This window comes from Bos javanicus, chromosome 6, assembly GCF_032452875.1.
Source record: "Bos javanicus breed banteng chromosome 6, ARS-OSU_banteng_1.0, whole genome shotgun sequence".
NCBI classification, from domain to species: domain Eukaryota; kingdom Metazoa; phylum Chordata; class Mammalia; order Artiodactyla; family Bovidae; genus Bos; species Bos javanicus.
In genome coordinates, this window is record NC_083873.1 from 19,179,803 (window position 1) to 19,200,477 (window position 20,675).

Genomic DNA, 20,675 nt, shown 5'->3' on the forward strand with positions numbered 1-20,675 from the left:
TTATGTTCTAATGTCATAGCTCTAATTTTCTCTTCCTTCTATACCCACAACATCTTTACTCTCCACATCCCCCTCTCCGCCCCGCCCCCATCACTTCCCTCATCTCCAGCAGTTTGACTCCCATTGTTAGCTAATTTGGCTCAAGCTCTCAGGAGCCCCTTTTCTATATCAAGTAGCTAATCAAATTATTTTCTCAAACAAGGACAGTTCCTGTCCTCAGAGAATTAATTCCTGAACCCACTACTAAATTTATCCCTGCTATATTAAGTTTAACCAAGTTATTAAAAAGAGTGTGAAGGTAACATTTCAAGTTGTTTTTTTCACCTTGACTGAAAAAGAATGACCATCAATCATTAAAAATCATCAAACACCTACCAATATATTACCCTTTTATACGATCTCTAAATTGACACAGATCTAAAACTTGTTAAATCTGTTGCAAATTGTTGTTAAATTCTGCAGTCTTACTGGAACTTTTCACTATGCATATGAATTCTGAACTTTATTTTTTAAACCATCAACTGTTGCACCCAGCAAATGATTTAACTATGATTTCAAAGAGGACACTTTGAAAACTAAAGATCTTCTACAGTTGCCACTTTATATAAGGGACATAATAAAGAAGGCTTAGTTTTGCCTTTGCTCAAAAGATTTTCCACAAAATTAATATGTATTGATATAAATTGCCTAGTTGGAGAATGTCAGGTTACGCTTTGAGGAAGAAAATGAAAATAAATTCTTGTTCAAAATAACTTCTTAGGAAACAGGGTGCTACTGCCACCTGGGGGAGGCTCTTTCTGCTTCATTCAAAAGTTAAATGTGCTTCTCAGATGAATGAATACAGTTTATGTTTTCTTTGTCATATCCACACAGGAAGATTTTCTGCCCTTATGAAGTCATAAGTCATTCCAGATGTCTCCAAGATTCCTTCATGCAGAAGTACATACTTCACAGACTTTTTGAGAGGTACAGGAGAAGATGAACCAGAATATAACAAAACAAAGGTTTCTACAACTTATACACTAACTATGTTGGTAAATGTGGCTTATATACTAAAAAGTGTAAAAATCAAATTTAAGCTTTTAATAATAAAATAAAAACCCAATTTTTAAGCAAAGTTTACATGGCTTTAAGTTGTAGCTAATTGTACTTTTCTGAAATATGCTATCATTAATTGATATGGAAACTGTATATGTTGATATAATCATGCTAGTGATCATATCAAAATAATAAATTTCAATTGCATGGAAATAGCCAAGAGAGTTTTTTAGAGAATTTTTAAATTTATGAACTAAATACCATTATGAAGTCAATACTATTGTATGTATATTACATATCTGTTGAAAATTTTCATGAATTAGTGATATGTCAATTACAAAGGACAAAATTGTGACCTTTGCTTTTAAATGTCTAGTTTCTATTTAACACTTGCCAATATTGCATTTCACTAGGCTATATGATAAATTGTTACCTATTAACAATTATCTTAAACAAATAAGTTAATCCTGGAAATAGAAATTTCAGGAAGTACCTATTGAAATTACATATCTCTCAAGTGACAAAAAAAAGTCAATGCTGATTAGAGGAGGACAGCTAATCATTTATAGAAAGTATTCTGGTAATAGATTAACTAAATAAAGTACATACAGTATCAGTCTCAGACTGGTACAGTAATACTGTCAGAAGGTTGAAGTTCATACCAAACAACCATAGCAGCTTGAGGGAAGTCTCTGGAACAAGCATTTTTAAGATTGGAAAAGGTACGTGACATAGAGCAAACTGGTTGGGATTCCATAATTAATTAATTCTTTTTTTAAAAAATTACACATCTAATTCTGGAGTAAAAAGAAATCTGAGTGGCTATGGCGCAGCTGCCACAGCTGAATGAGCTGGGTGAGGTGGGATGGGGCCATCTGCAGGGACTCCTGAGGTGAGTGTCGTTCGTACGAGGGTGTAAGTTTCCTTCAACATGTTCATATTAAGGTCTGGAGAGAGTAAGGTGAGAGGCATTAGAGGAAAAGAAAGAGGCACATAGAACTTTATAGTCAAAATACAAGTTATAAGCAAAAATAGTAAATATGCAATTTTCAATGTCTTTATTTCTGAATCAACAGATTGAGTACATTTGGTGACTGGCCAGTAGCTTTGCCTTATCGATATAATGAAAATGACGGATGACCTTAAAATACACAAAAATAACTACATTTTAGGGGTGTTGTAATGAAATAGATTCTCCCAAGGTTCTCCTCCCTCCTAAGTGAACTGTACAATGTGCTGGTCTTTCCTTCCTTTGTTGAAGAGCCAATACTGAGCTATGGTGAACCACGGAAATGATTAATTATTTCATAACAGAAATTAAAGTAATCATTTTCATCAGAACGTTGCCCAGTTGTTAAAAAATTAGTAAACAGAAACAGAAGTCCTCCTTTAATATTATTCATGTTTCATAGGAGAGAAGCATTCAGGAAGTCAGGAAAGATGATTTTTTGCAGATGCCACTTGTGTATTCAAGGGGTGGGGAGGCAAGGAGTGGGGAAGGCAGAACACTGTTTAAAACGCAAGAAGGGCCGTTTCTTCCACTGTACCGTTTCCACTTCTCCACCAAGAGTGAATCATTTTCAAATATTGCTGCTATCTTTGTTTCTGAACTGAGAGACCTCAGCACCCATCATTAAACCAACTCACCTATCACACTGATAAGTTAACACGGTTCTCCTAAACATGGCTTACACTATCTTCATGTAATTCTTTTCCTCATTTTCCTACAATTATTGCTTCCTCCTCCTTTCATTATCTGTATTTGATTTCTCTGTCCTCTCGGAGTGTAAACTACTACTATTATTTCCACTTTCCCTCTGTCACTGGGGGGTCTCTGCTTTAGTGGTGTGCTCCTCCATGCTTTAGACACAAAGGAGGGGAGAGCAAATCCGAGGCAATACTTGGGGTGCTCTAGGCCAGTTAAGAAGCCTTACATTGGCTGAGGGGAGATGCCTGACTGCTTACGCGGAGCTTTTGTTTACCCAGAGCCATGATGAACTCCAACAAGATGACCATCAACTTGGCCCTCTTTGGCATGACTCAAAGTGGAAAAAGTTCTGCTGGGAACATTATTCTGGGAAGCACTGACTTCCACAGCAGCTTTGCTCCATGCTCTGTGACCAGAGATTGTAGTCTGGGCCGCAGCTGTCACTTCCGCAGCTTCATGCGTCGAGGAGGGCAAGACGTGACTCTGCAGGTCCAGGTGTTGGACACGCCAGGTTACCCGCACAGCAGGCTGAGCAAGAAGCACGTGAGACAGGAGGTCAGGGAGGCCCTGGCACATCACTTTGGGCAGGAGGGTCTGCACCTTGCACTGCTGGTCCAGAGAGCAGACGTGCCTCTCTGTGGACAGGAAGAATCTTCCCCAGTCCAAATGATCCAGGTAAAGAGCAGTCACACCAGTGACATTATTCCCATTTTGGATGGCATCACCTTAATAGGAATGAACTATGAAAAACTGGTTAAAAGAGGTATTGTAAACAAGTAGTTTAAAACAAGCACTGGTCACATAGGAAAAAACTGGTAAAAATTACTTGATTCTCCCACCAAGAGTCATTTTTACAAATTCCTTTCGAGGAATTCAGTCAGTCATTTTATAACTGGGAAATGACTTCTTATTTTATAAAAGAAAACAAAGCAAAAATGAGATACTGACCTTAGGTTAACTAAATCTCAAACTCCTAAGAACTGAGAATTTGATTGTCTATGTGGTCTCAGACTATCTGCCTCAGAATCAACTGAGCTGTTTGTTAAAAATGCAGATTCATCCAAGCCTTACTGAAACAGAATCTCAAGAGTAGAGCTTGCCTATCTGTATTTGCATAAACTTTCCATATATTTCTCTAAAACAGTCAAGTTTAGAACCACTGAACTAAAATACCAACTTGCATCCTTTCAACAAGGGACAACCTCTTACAGTTCGCCATAAATGGCTGGGGGGTGGGAGCGGTGGTGGTCACTCTGATTCAGTCATTGAACACTGTATTGAGTACTAGCAGAGTTTAATGATTGGTGAGTGATAATATGAGCCCTGCCCTCAAAACACTCACAGTCTAGAAGAGACAAATAGATAAACACATATATGACAATACATTAAGTGCCAAAACAGTGCAATCTATAACTCCTCAGTGGAGGAAGCATCACTGAGACCTACACCATGGCAAACATTCAGGGGAGATTTATACTTTATTTATAGGAAAGAAATCAGGAATTGTAGAAGCTTTGCTTGCCTCATCTGTAGGGTGAATAACTGCTCCATGCCAGCCATGAGATCACAGGGACCTCAGAGTGAATAAAAATAACATATGCCACCTTTCCCTAATGGTTCATCTGTTTGTTTATTTATTTACTTTCTTGATTCTCCAGTCTGCTGCTGCTACTGCTGCTAAGTCGCTTCAGTCGTGTCCGACTCTGTGCGACCCCATAGACGGCAGCCCGCCAGGCTCCCCCGTCCCTGGGATTCTCCAGGCAAGAACACTGGAGTGGGTTACCATTTCTTTCTCCAATGCATGAAAGTGAAAAGTGAAAGTGAAGTCGCTCAGTCGTGTCTGACTCTAGCAACCCCATGGACTGCAGCCAGGCTCCTCCATCCATGGGATTTTCCAGGCAAAAGTACTAGAGTGGGGTGCCATTGCCTTCTCTAGTCTAGGACCACCCAAATTTAACTGCTAAACTTGACTAGTATTACTCAGTAGCCTCATTAATTGACCTAACTCAGAGATCTCATCTCTACTAGAAGTTCCAAAGTAAACTACATGGAGAATAGAGAGTAGATATTTTCAAGCAAAATGAATTTGAATGAATGCTACTCTATTTCTGGTCCAATCTCTGATTATGTTGATGTAGAATTTGTTACACTTAGAAAGATAGTATACTTTGCTTTAAAGATATTTTCCTTTAACTAGTAAAGACACAAGATTGTTCTAAATGACAGACACACGTTTTCTTTTTCAGTAACTATAGCTGTTCCTAAAACAAACAAACAAAAAAAAGCATATGTGTAATCACAAAAAAACTAGTGGAAAAAATTAGGGTGACAAGAGTATAAAAAATAATCATCATCCAACTCCTGAAAAATCAAGAATATTCTGTACAAAAGCAAAGATGATTGCAATTAAGAAACAATGTGAAATCTAAGAAAGCCCATGAACCTCCTCTAACCTATTAAAGCCAGCATTCCAACAATATTTCTGGTAGAAATCAAAAGGGGGGCCCTGGAGCTATACTGTCAGTGTAATTTTTAAGCAGCTTAAAAAATTCATTTAAAGCTGCTATTAAATAGACATTTAACTTAAGCTATAGATGGATGTAATCCAGTAAACTCTGTATTTCTCAAAAACTAACCTCTCTCCGTATGTCTCCAGATTTTTCTTTCTGCTGATCCAAAAAAGGACATTTTAAGAGACATACATTTTGAAAATAGATTTTTCCAGTTTTAGGATACAGAACTATATTGTAATCCCCTAATTTTTTTTTTTTATACAAGTGAATTCATTTCATACATGTCTCTGATCCTTTTAAATGGTATTTGGCATACATGCAGCCTTCACTGCTTATGGCTGCCTTCCTTAAGTCAGTGTCCAATTCAGGAGTTGAAGGCAGAGAGAAGATGCGCGAGGGAAAGACTCAGATCCAGAACAATTTTTCAAGAGTAAGTAACCTCTCTCCCAGGAGAGGTTTAGTAATCCTCAGCAGGGTCATGACCCCTGGAGGCACTGCAGTCCTATTCTGGGCTTCCACCTTGATCTCTGGGTGAAGACTGCCTAAGCACAGGCTGGCTGTTTATGACCTTCTTCCTGAAGGTGCCTCAGATACTAGTGGCAGCCATCTGGATGTGCTCACAGACCGGGAGCAGCTGCAGGATGTCTGAATATTCAACAAGACCCACAGCTGTTAGGAAGGAGCAAGGAGTGGTTAAGGTCCTCTGCTTCCAGACACACCCTGAATTTCTTTTTCTTCCTGGCTCACGCAAAATGAGGAACAGAACATCTGTCTTCGCCTTTGCCTTTCCCCCTTTCTGGGGGCACTGATGCCCTCCATGGAAGGAGTCTTCAAGGCCAGTGCCAGAGAAGCGACCTCTTCTTTTCCTGCACCTCCCTGTTGTCTCTTTAAATATCTCTCAATTTGTGCTCTAATATTTTATAGAGGGGTTGCTGCTGCTGCTAAGTCACTTCAGTCGTGTCCGACTCTGTGCAACCCCATAGATGGCAGCCCACCAGGCTCCGCTGTCCCTGGGATTCTCCAGGCAAAAATACTGGAGTGGGTTGCCATTTCCTTCTCCAATGCATGAAAGTGAAAAGTGAAAGTGAAATCGCTCAGTCGTGTCGGACTCTTAGCGACCCCATGGATTGCAGCCCACCAGGCTCCTCCGTCCATGGGATTTTCCAGGCAAGAGTACTGGAGTGGGGTGCCCTTGCCTTCTCCGATAGAGAGGTTATAAGCTGCCAATTGTGACAACTGAAATGGTTCCTCAAATGATCCTTTTCTCTTTATGTCAGGCCTTCCTTAATCTACAGCAAAACAGTAGAGATGTTAGTGAGTTGTCTCCCCAAAATGGGGAAAAAAGGGAATGATTCATCTGAATCTTATAATTTGAATTAAAAAAAAAATCCCTAAATTATAGATCAGAGCATATATAACGGGCTTCTCTGGTCAGATGGTAAAGAATCCGCCTGCAATGCGGGAGACCTGGGTCTGATCCCTGGGTTGGGAAGATGCCCTGGAGGAGGGCATGGCAACCCACTCCAGTATTCTCACCTGGAGAATCCCCATGGACAGAGAAGCCTGGCGGTTCACAGTCCATGGGGTCGCAAAGAGCTGCACACAACTGAGTGACAGAGCACACAGCATATGTAATAGTCTCCTTAAGGAAAGTGCTAGCATGCAAACTGCACTAGGAATTGAATTCAGGAATTGATTACATTCTTTCCACGATCATGGTATCATGTTTGTATTATTACTGTATACAATCAGGTTTCAAGCAAGTATTTTGATTTCAAATGAACAACTTGACTGCTGATGTTATAGATGGGTGTACACAGACGGGGTTCAGAAAGACCAATGCAAGACCTGCACATACTGAACAGAGATCATGGGCTTAGCTGTTCCACAGAATTCAGTTGAAATATGTCTATTACAGTTCTAGGTACATGACTATAGATGTTACTTAACACAACTTTATTGGCTTCAGTTCCTCATTTATAAAATGGGGATAATTTACCTATGTTAGAGAGCTCTGAAGGCTGTATTTAATAAATGTAATGTGCTTGGCATCATGCCTGAATTACAGCGGGTTCGTAGTAGGTTTGCAGAAAATTGCCACTACTATTGTTTCGTCATCATCACTATCTAGACTGTGATGAGTAACGTATTCAAATGAACTACTAGATATAAGCAACACATTACAGAGGTTAAGAGCCTGGGTCCTGCAGTAAGTTATCCCTGTGTTCAATTTCCTACTTAGTTACTTGCTTTGTTACCTTGGGCAAATAACTTCTCTAAACTTCAATCTTTCCAATGATAAACTGGAAAAGATAATAGTTTTCTGGGTTACTTTTGGAATGAATGTAATATTAACATAATGGTAAATTAATTCAAACACTCCCACATGTCAAGTGCACAATAAACGTTACCTATGATCACTATAACATTTTTGCTAGTGTTTTACTCTAAAATTGGGACATATTATCTGTAGCCTTCTTTGGAATATTTTGATAGGCTTCATAAAAGAGTGAAATCAAACTTACACTGCCCTGATATATAAGAACTTCCTTATTAATTTAGGGAAAAAATGTAGGAAAAAAATTCACTGGGTTAGTAATGTTAAACTGAGAAGACGCAATTTAGTGGGAAGGACAGGGGTCTGGCAGTCAGGGAACCTCTGTTACAGGCCCAAGTCTGCCAATAATCGGCAATGTGGCTTTGGCCAAGCCATTTAGTATCACAAGGAAGGCCTTAATATCCTCATCTGTAAAATAAGGCAATTTTGACAGATGATCTCTAAGGTTGACTCTTCTCTAAATCTGATCTAACAAGGCTTATCATTCAGCTTTGGCTCTCTAAGAAGAAAATGTGGTGCTCTAAGTGGGAAGAGAATAAGGGAATAACATAAAGAATGGTCCTTATTGTCCTCCTGATCCATGATAATTTTTTTTTCTCAGTTGATGTAATAGTTGGCTTTTTAAAAAGTTTCCCCCTAAAAAGACCAGATGCTATGATTTCATCAACCACAAACAAATGGGGCAGGGCTGGTGAGGTCCTGGGAAAATGAACACAATTCCTGGAAAACAAAGTTTAAATCCTAACTAGTTGTCCCAAAAGGACTAGATGGACTCATACCCATTAGCACTTTGAAATCAAACAATTTATGATTGATTATAAATTTTCCATCTAGCTTAGTATTATATTTAAATTGTTAACACCAGATAACTTACATTAACCTATCTTTCTTTTGGATTTTTATGTGAGCTATCAATCAACCGTGATTATTCTCTGGGTCTGTAGAGAACATGTTTGGCCACTAACATGATGACTATACACCAAGCAACACTACTTTCAAATATTCAACTATTTTCTGGCCAAAAATCAATTTAAAGAATATAAGCTAAATCAACCATTCTCTTCTATTTTTGGCGGTAATTCAAAAGTGCAATTTCTCTCACAGTTTAGGACATGAGCATCTTTTCATAAATAATTACCAACATGTAAAAACTTTCCAGTGGCTGAACACATGGACTCGTAAGTGGTGTCAAGCTTACAAATCTATTACCCTTAGGTGCTTTAACTCATTTTTCCTGAATGATATTATGGTTTAAAGTATAGCAAACGTCTGGTGGAAACAAAGGCAGGGAGGGCATGTTCATGTTACAATATAGAAAGCCAGGAACTAAAAACACACTGTGAAGGTTACACCATTTAATGCAATAAGTACTAACCGAGCAAGAGGAGAGTTCTATGTTATGATATATAACTCAGGAGAGAACCACTCGAGCCAGTTTATTTAACATTAATTTGTATTATGGCGATGTTGTATAAATATTTAATAACAAATATAGCCCATGCATCAACCAATACCCAGAGAATAGTTCTGGCAGTAGCACTCAAGGGAGCTTAAGGGCAGTAGCTATTTATTAACTTATATTAAACATTTCAATATGAGCACATCAATAAGGCACTGGGGAATGTAAGGTATGGCACTAAATTTGAGAAACTTCTAGAGGCAAGAATGATGAAAGATCAATAGTTGTACTTGTTAAAAATAAAACCCCAATACTATACAATTCCCAGTAATGCTCAATCACTTTCTTTACTTGGTATGTCTTTATCGTCTGAGAAATTCCTTGCTAATTTCTATGCTCAGGCATCATCACATGCCAGATAAATTTTCTGATCCCTCCCTTTACCCCCACGTTACCTCCCCCACCCAAAATTAGACTAAATGTCTACCTCTGTAGTGCCAATATATTTTCTATCACATTTGCAAGGACAACAAATTAAATGTACTTTTTCCCTATGTGTCCCTCTTCCTTAGCCATAAGCTTAGTTAGTAAACAAGAATTTCCATCATACACAAGCAAGAAATGCATGTTTTGTACCATTCCTTGTCCTGGAACAAAGTAGATCCCTCAATAAGTATTTGCAGAAGAATAAATCCCCCAGAGAGCTTTTAAAAATTTATATCCCCAGGTTCCATCCCTGAAGATTTTGATGCACTTTTAGTAAGCACTCTAAGTGATTCTGGTGTAAATGGCCCAGAAATCTTATTCTCAGAACCTAAATCTATTATATTTAGCATGTCATTGATTTTTCAACCATTCAGGTTAATCTTCTTGGGTTGCAATAAAAATACCACCAACTTCACGGCTTAAGCAACAGAAATTTATTGCCTGTCAGTTCTGGAGGCTATGTCTGAAATAGATGTCAGCAGGTGAGTTTCTTCTGAGGGCTGAGAGTGAGGGATGTGTCCAAGGATTCTCTCCTTGGCTTATGAATGGCTGACTTTATGCTTACCTGGTTTTCTCCCAGTATTCATGTTTTTTGTCCACAGTTCTGTTTTATAAAGACATATTGGATTAGAGTCCCAGCCTAGTGAATTTATCTTAATTAACTGCATCTGCAATAATCCTATTTCCAAATAGTCACTTTGGAGGGACTGGAGTTTAAGTCTTCAACATCAATTTGGAGAAAGGGGTTACAATTCAATCCACAGTATGGTTTATTTATTTTCCAGTTCTCTGACTTCTCTCCCACAAGAGATGTGTTAGAGTACACAGAATATACGGAAAACTCTGAGGTCTGCTAATTTTGCTATGTCACTATTAGCTAAAATGTGATGTTGACATTGCACATATACTTTGATTTACACAAGAGCTATGTTCTTCAAAGGTTGGGGTAAAGGTTGGCAATTTGTGTTTTAAAGGCACATAAAATATGCCAATTAAAAGTCTCTCTTTGCAAAACTCTTTTTTGTAAAGTTAGAATCTTCCCGTTAAAATAATTATTCTTTAATGTACTGATCTTGAAATGTCTGAGGATTTTCTTGAAGCAGGGCATTTTCAGAAGAACCAGAAGCATACAATTATTCTATGGTGTAGAAAGACTGATATGAGGAAAATTTGGGGACCTATACCTTGAGAGAGTCCTCTGAATACAAAACAGAAAGTGCAGACTACAGGCAAATCTGTGAAAATGAACTAGAGTAGAAAAGAGAAGTTTCACAGGAAACTACAATTTTGTGTCCCAAAGATTAAACTTCAAAATTGAGGAACCAAAGTTAATAAATAAAACCCCGAATCTTCTATTTAAGATGATGGTGAGGGTCTAAATTCCAAATTAATCCAACATATTTATTGAGTGCACAATGTATTAGAGGCTTTGATTGATATAGGAAGACACAGACTTTCCAAGAAGTCACAGTCAAGTTATAGAGATGAATGTGAAAATAAATAACTCTGATAAAAGTTAGACTGTATTAGGAGTTATAACTGGTAACTGTGGTCTTGAGATGTTTCTAATTTTTAGGTATATTGTTCCACAGTTCTTATATTTTCATATTAGATTTACATATCCCAATTCTTTCCTTCCTCGCTTCCTTCTTGTTTCCTCTGTTTCCTTTCTTCATTTTTTTCAGTTGTTGAATATTATGACTCATACTTATTCAAAAGTTTCCCAAACTACCTTTCAATTTTTCAGTATTTTTATAAACTAGAGTTTGTATTAATCTAATACCTCTGTATAGGTTTGTACTCAACCTCTGTATATTAGTTTCTCCATACCATAATTGTATCTCCCACAAATCATCACGTTGAACTTCAAAAGAGGTAAAGCTTTAGCATGTCTGGCACTAAATATTAGTTGTTCTCCCTTCTTTTAATTTTAGAGGTTCTGGATATGTTATTAAATTATTCCTAAGCATATTTCTCTTGCTATTACAGTAGCAGCTTTGGAAATATTTTTGTAATGGGAGTGTTTGGAATGGAGTGAACTTTACTGTTGCATTGTCATGATTTCATATAACTTTGCAAATATTCACAAAAGTTAAATGGTTACTTCTAGATGCCTTTCATACTGTGTTAATGATCTGCCACATGCTATTACTTCTGCTTTACATCAGCTTTTTACTATTCAAATAAGAATTTATTGTATAACCAACTTCTACGTATTACTAAACAAAGGAATACTAGTATTCAATATTTTTCACCCACATTAGAGGAAGTCACCCAATAAATTGGGTTTGATTCTACATATGTGAAGAGGATGTGAATCACAGTAATATTTTGTAGTTGTTCCAAATGACCAACTGTATTTTGATAGCATTTCCATTACATGTCATCTGATTCATCAATAGATTGTAACCAGATTATGTAACTGTAAATTCTCAGAAAATGCTTTTAGTGATAATACAATATTCCTACAGAAAAAGATATGACATTCTCCTGAGTAAGGTCCTCTGACTTAAAGGATTTCAGTGGTTCTAACAGATTCAGGTTGACAGGCAAGTATGTACAACTGCTGAATGTTGTAAAGGTAATTATATCATGCAGCACAGATAATACACAGTTTTGAAGCTGTATTTACACAAATTACAACAAAATAAAATGGAGAACTTAGCTTTTTTTTAAAAGAAAGCCCACCCATCTCTCTGCATTTGCTTACATTATTTGACTCCATCATCACTTCCCATTATATATTTCAGTTTTAGAAACATAATGAGGTACAGGTCTGTTTACTGTCTGTGTTAAACCAAAACTCTTCTGCTCATCTTTGAGAAATACAGTCAAAAGCAAATAGCCACTTATCTCCTCTCTTTCAGGAACTTCTGGGCCACACTTGGATGAATTACACGGCCATTCTTTTCACCCATGCAGAAAAAATAGAAGAGGCTGGGTTCAATGAAGATGAATACTTACGTGAGGCCTCCGAAACACTGCTAAAGCTACTAAATTCTATTCAGCATAGGTATATTTTCCAGTATAAAAAAGGAAACTCACTTAGTGAACAAAGACTAAAAATCTTGGAAAGAATCATAGAATTTGTAAAAGAAAATTGTTACCAAGTTCTTACCTTTAAGTAAGATTTGGGTGAAAGGAAAAGCGCTTTGGGTTTTAGAATGTGGACCATCAGAATTTCCGTATGCTGCCAGTGAGCATGTACATTGATATAACCACTTTGGAAAACTGTTTAGCAATTAAAAATAAGATTCCTAAGGCAAACCCTGACACAATAATTATATATGTCCAAAAGAAATGTATATATCTGTGCACTAAAAGATGTGTGTACAAAAATGTTCATAGCAGTACTACTTATAATAGCTAAAAACTGGAGATTACCCAAATGTCCACTAATGGTAGAATGGATAAACAAATTGTGGTATATTCACACTATGAAATATTATGCAATAAGGAGAATGAGCAAACTAAACTGCATGTAACAAGATCAATGAATTATCCAAACGTAACGTTGAAAGACGGAGAAGGCGATGGCACCCCACTCCAGTACTCTTGCCTGGAAAATCCCATGGACGGAGGAGCCTGGTGGGCTGCAATCCATGGGGTCGCTAAGAGTCAGACACGACTGAGCGACTTCACTTTCACTTTTCACTTTCATGCCTTGGAGAAGGAAATGGCAGCCCACTCCAGTGCTCTTGCCTGGAGAATCCCAGGGACGGGGAGCCTGGCAGGCTGCCATCTATGGGGTCGCACAGAGTCGGACACGACTGAAGTGACTTAGCAGCAGCAGCGGCAATGTTGAAAGAAAGAAGCCGGACATGAAAGAGTATATATGCTACGATTTGATCTGTCAGAGTCAAAACTAATGTAAATTAAACTATTTTGCTGTGACAATCACAAGGAAGCCAAGTTACCCTTGTGGGGAGGAGGTAGAAGAGTGAAAGCAAGCACTGGGGCGGCTTCTGAGACTCCAGTAATGTTCCATTTCTTGATCTGGAAGCTGGTTTCACAGTGTGTCCCCAATGTGAAAATCCAACAACAAGCACTTCTGACTTATGAACTCTATACTACATACGCTATACTTAAATAAAAGTTAGAGATGAATAATTATACAAATTTTCAAAACTTGCTCCACTGCTTACATGATGCTAAAAACTTACACTTGTGAAGGCCTACTCCTCATGTGAGATATCTACTTCATATTTACTATAATTATGAAACAACTTAGCACACAGTAGATGCTCAATAAATGTTAACTTCCCTTTTCCACTTTCATATGATCCCTGGTTCCTATTTAGGCTTGGAAATGTAGGTAAAAGCTCAGAGCCAAATACTGCAGCACAAATAATGGAAATAACTGTTAACCAAATACAGATAAAGCTTTGACTGAAAAAGAGGCTTCCAGTCTGCCTTGGAAGGTCAGTCAATCTGGATAGGGAGAAAGCTCCAGGATAATCTCAAAGACAGCAGTAAAGATCAAAGGAAATTAATTTGAGTTAATCACAATAGCCAAGTCCATCAACAAGTCAAAATCAGATCACCCCCAAGTTTAACATTTGCACAAGTGTTATCATTTACAAGATTCTTTCCTAATATAGTCTCCAATTTACAGCTTGTTTGTATAATTTGTAAATGGCTTTTTTTAGTGTACATTATACTTTTATTTTCCATTAAAAACAAGATTAAAGCTGGTGGTTATTCTCTCAGACTAGTCCTCAAAAATGTACTTAATGTTTAATATTATCTGAACTTCTAACACAAATCTATAAAGTACTTCTAGGAGAAAGAATAATACAAGTTCCAACTTGAAACAACATCTCTATTTCTCTGTATGATCCCCTTCTATCATTGTGGGTCCAGGATTGTGAAGTAGGAACATCAACAATCAGGCTGAGTTTGGAAGTTAAGCAAAAATCAACACTTCCCCAGGGGTTGGTGGCTCACTGACAAAGAAACAGATTTGAGGTTGAGAAGTTGAAACTGCAGTGACTCGTGAAGAACATAGTGGAAAACTGATGTTCAATCCTTCATACTCTTCATGCATGTGATGTCAGATAACTCTTCATAGAACACAAACACTTGTTAGCCTCAGGAGAGATATGTGGTGCAGAATCACGTAGGATTCAAGATCTCTGAGGCGGGAGTAGTGCTGTGTCTTCTAGTTTCAAAGAGGAAGACCTCTGCGATGTTCTTCCCTGAATTAATTTGTGTGTATATATATATATATATACACACACACACACACACACACACATATTTTACATAAATCCCTGAATATGATATTATATATTTGACTTTTCTTTAGTAATCTTGTATTTTGCTTTTTTCAGTTAACTTTTACCTCTCCTTCTTTTCATGCAAATCAGCCATTACACATAGGTTAACAAAAAGCATGGTATACACTATATTTTCTGCATGGCCAGATAATCACATACATACAGAGTATACACATACACATAAACAAACACAGGTTTTTTTTTTTTTAATTTTCATAATATACTATTGCTTTTTTTTTTTTTTTTTTTTTAACATCACCTCATATAAATTCCTGCAACTCCAAAATGTAGCTTAAACTCACTGTTTTTAAAGGCTGCATAGCAGGATGTACATTTCTGGGAGCATATGTAACAAATTTATGTAACTATTCCTCCATTTATATGCATTCCAGTTTTCTGCCATGCAAAGTCATGCTCCAACATGTTCCTGTACATATTTAATAATGATTTCTCTTCTGTAAGTCATATTCCTTAGAGTGAGATTTAGGCTGTAGTATATATACACTTTAATATATCTTTTTAAATATATCTTACAAAGTTTCTATTCATAAATGTTGCAACAAACTTAATTTTCAACAACAGCCTTTGAGAACCCTTTTCCTACATTCAGGTCATCAGTGTTATTATCTTACACATGAGCTTGGTAAACAAAATCATACCTTGCTTACCATTTACCTTAATTTGCCTACTCCAGACTACTATCTAATTAGAGCATTTTTATAAGCAGGTTTGTCGTTTACTCTTCTATGAACTGCCTCTTCACATTATTTGTCTTGTCATTTTCTATTCGATCACTTTGCACAAAGTTTCTTTGCTTGACAAAAACTTTAGTCAGGCTCCTGAACTTTCTAGGCCCATCTGTGCCTAACTTAATTTTGGTAAGAACCTTGCCAATAAGTCAGTTACCAAAATCTACCCACAATATCTGATCAGGTTCCTTGTCTAATCACCCTGGTCTGTCTTCAGCAAAGATCCTGTTGGGTGGGTTTACCCAGACACACTCTGACACTTCCTTGTGTTCAGTATTTTCCTCTTGGTAATTTCCCAGCCTGTTCCTTGGCTATAAATTCCCACCTGCCCATGTTGTATTCAGAGTTGAGCCCAATCTTTCTCCCTCACAGTAAATTCCCATTCCAATAGTCCTTATACCTATCTTGATGATCCTTTCTTATCAAGTGTCACTGAATGTTTTCTTTAATACTTCCTGCTTGGTAAGCAGGAAGAAATCTACATATATTACAGATATTGGCCCAGTCTTTCATGTTGTAAATTTTTTCAATTCTGTCATTTGTCCTTCAGTTTTGGTTATGGTAACTTTAGCCAAAGTGAATTTTCTTTAGTCATACATTTCTATGTACATGCTACAAAATGGTTTTAGATTCATTTCCTTGTTGATGGGTTACCAATGGGTATATAGGTATATATCTTCTTTATTTCTAGATCTATTCTATATTCTTAATTCTTTTCCATTATCTATTTGATATATATTACTATCAATACCATGATTTAATTCAAATGATTTTTATATCCTTCCTTGATATCTACGAGGGCAAGTTTCCCTTGTTCTTTTCTCAACGTATTTTCTGACTACTCCCAGTCATTCATTTATATATATTATTTTAGATCTCATTTTACTTAACTTCAAAAAACTTATTTTGAATTGTATTTATGACAAATGACATTTTATAATATTAAAAATGACATTTTGTAATGATTGCTCCCATGCAAGCATACAAGATGTTTCTCCATCTTATGTTTATTATTTTTTTAATATTATTGAATTTCTTACATTTTTCTTTTCCTTAGTTTTGCCAATTTGATAAAGTTGCTATTCAGTTTTTCCTCTCAATACGAAGTTCTACTCTAATTTATATCCATTAAGAATTATTTGTCTCTGAATTCAGAATCAAGTACTTCTCTACCATTGTTTGGTAACAAAGTAAGAACTGTTTCCCTAAGAACTCTATCCCCAATGCATTATCCCCTCAACTTATTTAAAGACATTTAAAGCCCTTCCCTCCAGTACTCTCGCCTGGAAAATCCCATAGATGGAGGAGCCTGGTAGGCTGCAGTCCATGGGATCGCTAAGAGTCAGACACGACTGACGTGACTTAGCAGCAGGAGCAGCAGCAGCAGAGCACTTCCATTTCTTCCCTATCTTTTTCTCTTAACCTTGTTTTTCCTATGGAAGAAGTCTTAGTAATGTTTTACTTTCCCCTTCTTGCTAGATTTTGTTCATTATTTAATTCAAGATTTCCCCTTACAGATCACCCCTTATTATTTCAAAAGTCCTTTCTTGCCATTTACATTGAGCATTCATTTACATTATCTCTTTTACTCACCTAATATACAAATATTAGATGGTCCATTCCTTACCACTGTTTTCTTTTCTCATCTTCCCTCATCTTTCTAGTTAGTGCATTTTCCTAAAACACCGGCATTCTAGCATAGCATTTCAGAGGCATTAATTCCACATATGGTCTTCCATGAACCACTCTGCAACAGCAATTCTAGCTCTTCATGATAATCAACATAGTGGATGTAGGGAAATGATTGCTTAGTTGGTATCGGGGTTGTTAAAACATAAGAACAGCAAGACAGTGAAGCAAACACCTAGCTGCTGTGCCACCTAAAGCTGACTGGATTTTTCTGGATGAGAGCACATGTGTATCACTGAATAAACTTACCACTGTTTTTGTTGCTAAGTCTAAGTCATGTCCTACTTTTGCTACCCCATAGATTGTAGCCCACCAAACTCCTCTGTTTATGGGATTTCCAGGCAAGAATACTGGAGTGGGTTTTCATTTCCTTCCCTAGGGGATCTTTCCTACCCAGGGATCAAATCCACATCTCCTGCATTGCCAGGTGGATTCTTTATTGCTGAGCGACTTGAGAAGCCGATAAACTTAACATTAAGGAGATAACTGCAATAAAACAACCATGTGATCAGAATTTGCTCCAGGTAAAATAAATTATGCTTAGAATAAAGTTCATCTTAAGTATGTTGCCACCTTTCCTATTAAAAGTCTGTAATTTGTAATCTTTCCTCACATCTCTCCAGGTGGCCGTCTGCATGCTATTCTCACTTGGAAGACGAAATCTCTACTAAACTTTATATGTGGAAGTGCTTTGAACACTTTAGATTACTGGAGGATAATATACTTGACATTTTTGTGCACCTGGGGTTATAACCTCATTGGTACATACCATCCTAGGGAATTAGAAATTCACCTCTAGTAACTCACCAGCTCTGACCCTTACTAGGTTTGTTCATCTAGATACCATTAACTCAATTATTAATTTCATATTTCCTTTTTTAAGTTATCTACACTCTGCCTTTCTAAAAGATAACCTGCTTAGGTTTTCTCTTCTACTGATTTTCAGGCAGATCACAATTCTTTTACAAAAGGCTAATGCTTTAAGTGGCACTGCTATTTCCCAGATTCTCACTCAAACTTTAAGAAGTTTCCTTTCACAAGCATCTAAAATTTTTATTATCAATTCATATGCTTTAAGAAAAAATGTATCCTTTTATACGAAAACTGAAGGTTATGGAAAGAATTATTTCTACCAAAATCATTCTTCTGCTAAACTTAGTAAAGGTGACTTTTGGTTTGCATTTTTCATTAATCTTTTTCAAAGAGAAATCAAATTGTGTTGTTGATTTTGGATGACTTCTGTACTGTTCTTTCCAAATTTCCCAGGTGTGAAAAGTTGAGTGGGTTTTGAATTAACAAGTATCAGCCAAGTATCTTAGAGCTGAAAACTTGAGTGTATGCATATATTGAGAGCCTATCTCTACTGGGATGTATGATATTCTAATGAATACATTTACAGAAACAAATGTAAAACTTTGTCACAGCCTTAATATGAAGGCTCATCATGTCAATGCCATTGTAGAAATGAGCAGAAGTTAATAACTGGTACTTGAACAATTCTACGTGCATCATGCCAACAAGAAAGTCAAGAGTAGTAGTCAGCCTTTTCATTTAAAAGGATTATTCTTTTTTCCTGCAATTATTGAGCCCATGGCTTGGCTTGTTTCTGCTGCTGTTGCTAAGGACAACAGCCTGCCAGATAGGAAATGATGTTGATGAAGACATAAAATAACACTTACACACATATTTTACTCAAAAATCCAGAGAATTGGGAATAGGGTAAGTTAGGAAGGAGGTGGGAGTAAGGAAATGGAAGGAAAAAAAAAAAGGAGGGGGGAATACATAGGGTGAAAAAATAAAATATACAATAATCTGCTGAAATTCCAGATGGCTGACTTTCAACAAATTATTTCACTGTTTTGAGTCCTTTCTGTAATTTTCTCTTATACTCCTATGAATTATCTCTGCCAAAACTCACAAAAAGTTAAAATCATAAGTTCAATAAGTAACAATGTATATATAAATTACTAATTCTTTTCCATTTCAAAGAGCTGCTATCTGAAGAAGATCCAGTTTTACATACAGGCATATTAGCCATCAGCAACTATCTTTCATTATTATCGTAAAACTTTGGGTTATCATGCAAAAAGTACTGCAAGTGTGTACTGTTAATAGAAGTGTTCCTGGTTTAAACACCTACTTTATCTAACCTATCGCTCTAAACTGAGTGATGTCTTCACAGGCAGACTTCTGGGACAGACGTCATCACAGGACCACACCCTTGGTAGCAGCATGTTCACAGAATCAAGGCATGAAATGGTTCTTTAGAAAGGCAACAGCCACCAACAGCAGCAGCCTAGTTTTACCAAGTGATTCTTCCTATATCACTTCCTCAGCAAAAACAAAAAAACCATATGAATAAAACTGACAAGACATGTTGAAAGTACTTAAGTTAGCTATGAAGGATTAAATTTTTTACATATAATTCTCTAATAAAACCCATGACAGCAGACAGATATAGGCTTCCCCCGTGGGCTCAGCGGGAAAAAACCTGCCTGCATTGCAGGAGATCCAGATTCGATCCTTGGGTTGGGATGATCATCTGGAGAAGGAAATGACAACCAACTCAAGTACTCCTGCCTGGGAAATCCCAGACAGGCTACAGTCCATGGGGTGACAAGAGTCGGACATGACTTAGCAACTAAACCACCACCACCATCCCTCTCACTTTCATTAGAAAAGGAAATAGATCTTCCTTAAGTAAAATTTTGGAAGGCAAAGCTTTCTCTACAAAACAGCAATTAGCAATATTACTGTTAGATGAGTTAACATTAATTTGCTTCACTAGTTTATGTTCTCTACCTTGGCAACAGTTTTAGTTTACACACCACTGCACAGCACTTAGAACCAGGACTTGTGTCATAATTAAGTAGTCAAAGTACACAGCTAACACAGTACACTTTGATATTCTTATATATTTAAAGGTACAACATATAACTTCCCTAGAAAATTCAGTGAATATATTCATGCCCGTTTTAAGACCCTTGTCATAAGCAATAGTGAGTTGCTCCTCCACCCACCAAGAACCTGAGAGGAAAACTGCTGTTATTTATGTTACACTAACACACAGTAGTTATTAACAGATGTACTGTCTTTCCAGTCTAAGAAAATTGCAAAACAATTTGAAACTTTATCAGTTACATTAAACCAGTGAAAAGGCATCAATGAACAGGGCTGACCAGTAGCAAAACACCTAAAACAGGGATTTCAGTGGGAATGCAGGGAGAGAAGAGAAAGTTTCCATAAAGAATATCTCTAGTAAGGGGAGAGATACTACATCTGGTATAGAGGAACAATCAGGTCTGTTCAAAGACAAGGTCTGTCCATTTCATATATACAAAGTAATCCTCTGAACAAGAATTCAATCTCTCAGGAACTCTGATACCATGAAACAGGATAGAAGAGAGAGAACACTAGTTTCAGTGTAACGTAATATATATCCTCACAACTCAATGAGCTAAGTACTATTATTACAC

The 20,675-nt window shown here is 37.0% G+C and overlaps 1 protein-coding gene across 1 annotated transcript; it reads left to right on the forward strand.

Moving 5' to 3' along the window:
- Window positions 1-1,666: 1,666 nt before the first annotated feature.
- On the forward strand, window positions 1,667-14,193 carry GIMD1 (GIMAP family P-loop NTPase domain containing 1). The gene is made up of 3 exons (XM_061419454.1): window positions 1,667-1,760; window positions 3,025-3,421; window positions 12,350-14,193. Exons 2-3 carry the CDS (start codon window positions 3,029-3,031, stop codon window positions 12,608-12,610), a joined length of 654 nt encoding a protein of 217 aa, XP_061275438.1. The 5' UTR covers window positions 1,667-1,760; window positions 3,025-3,028; the 3' UTR covers window positions 12,611-14,193.
- Window positions 14,194-20,675: the final 6,482 nt, after the last annotated feature.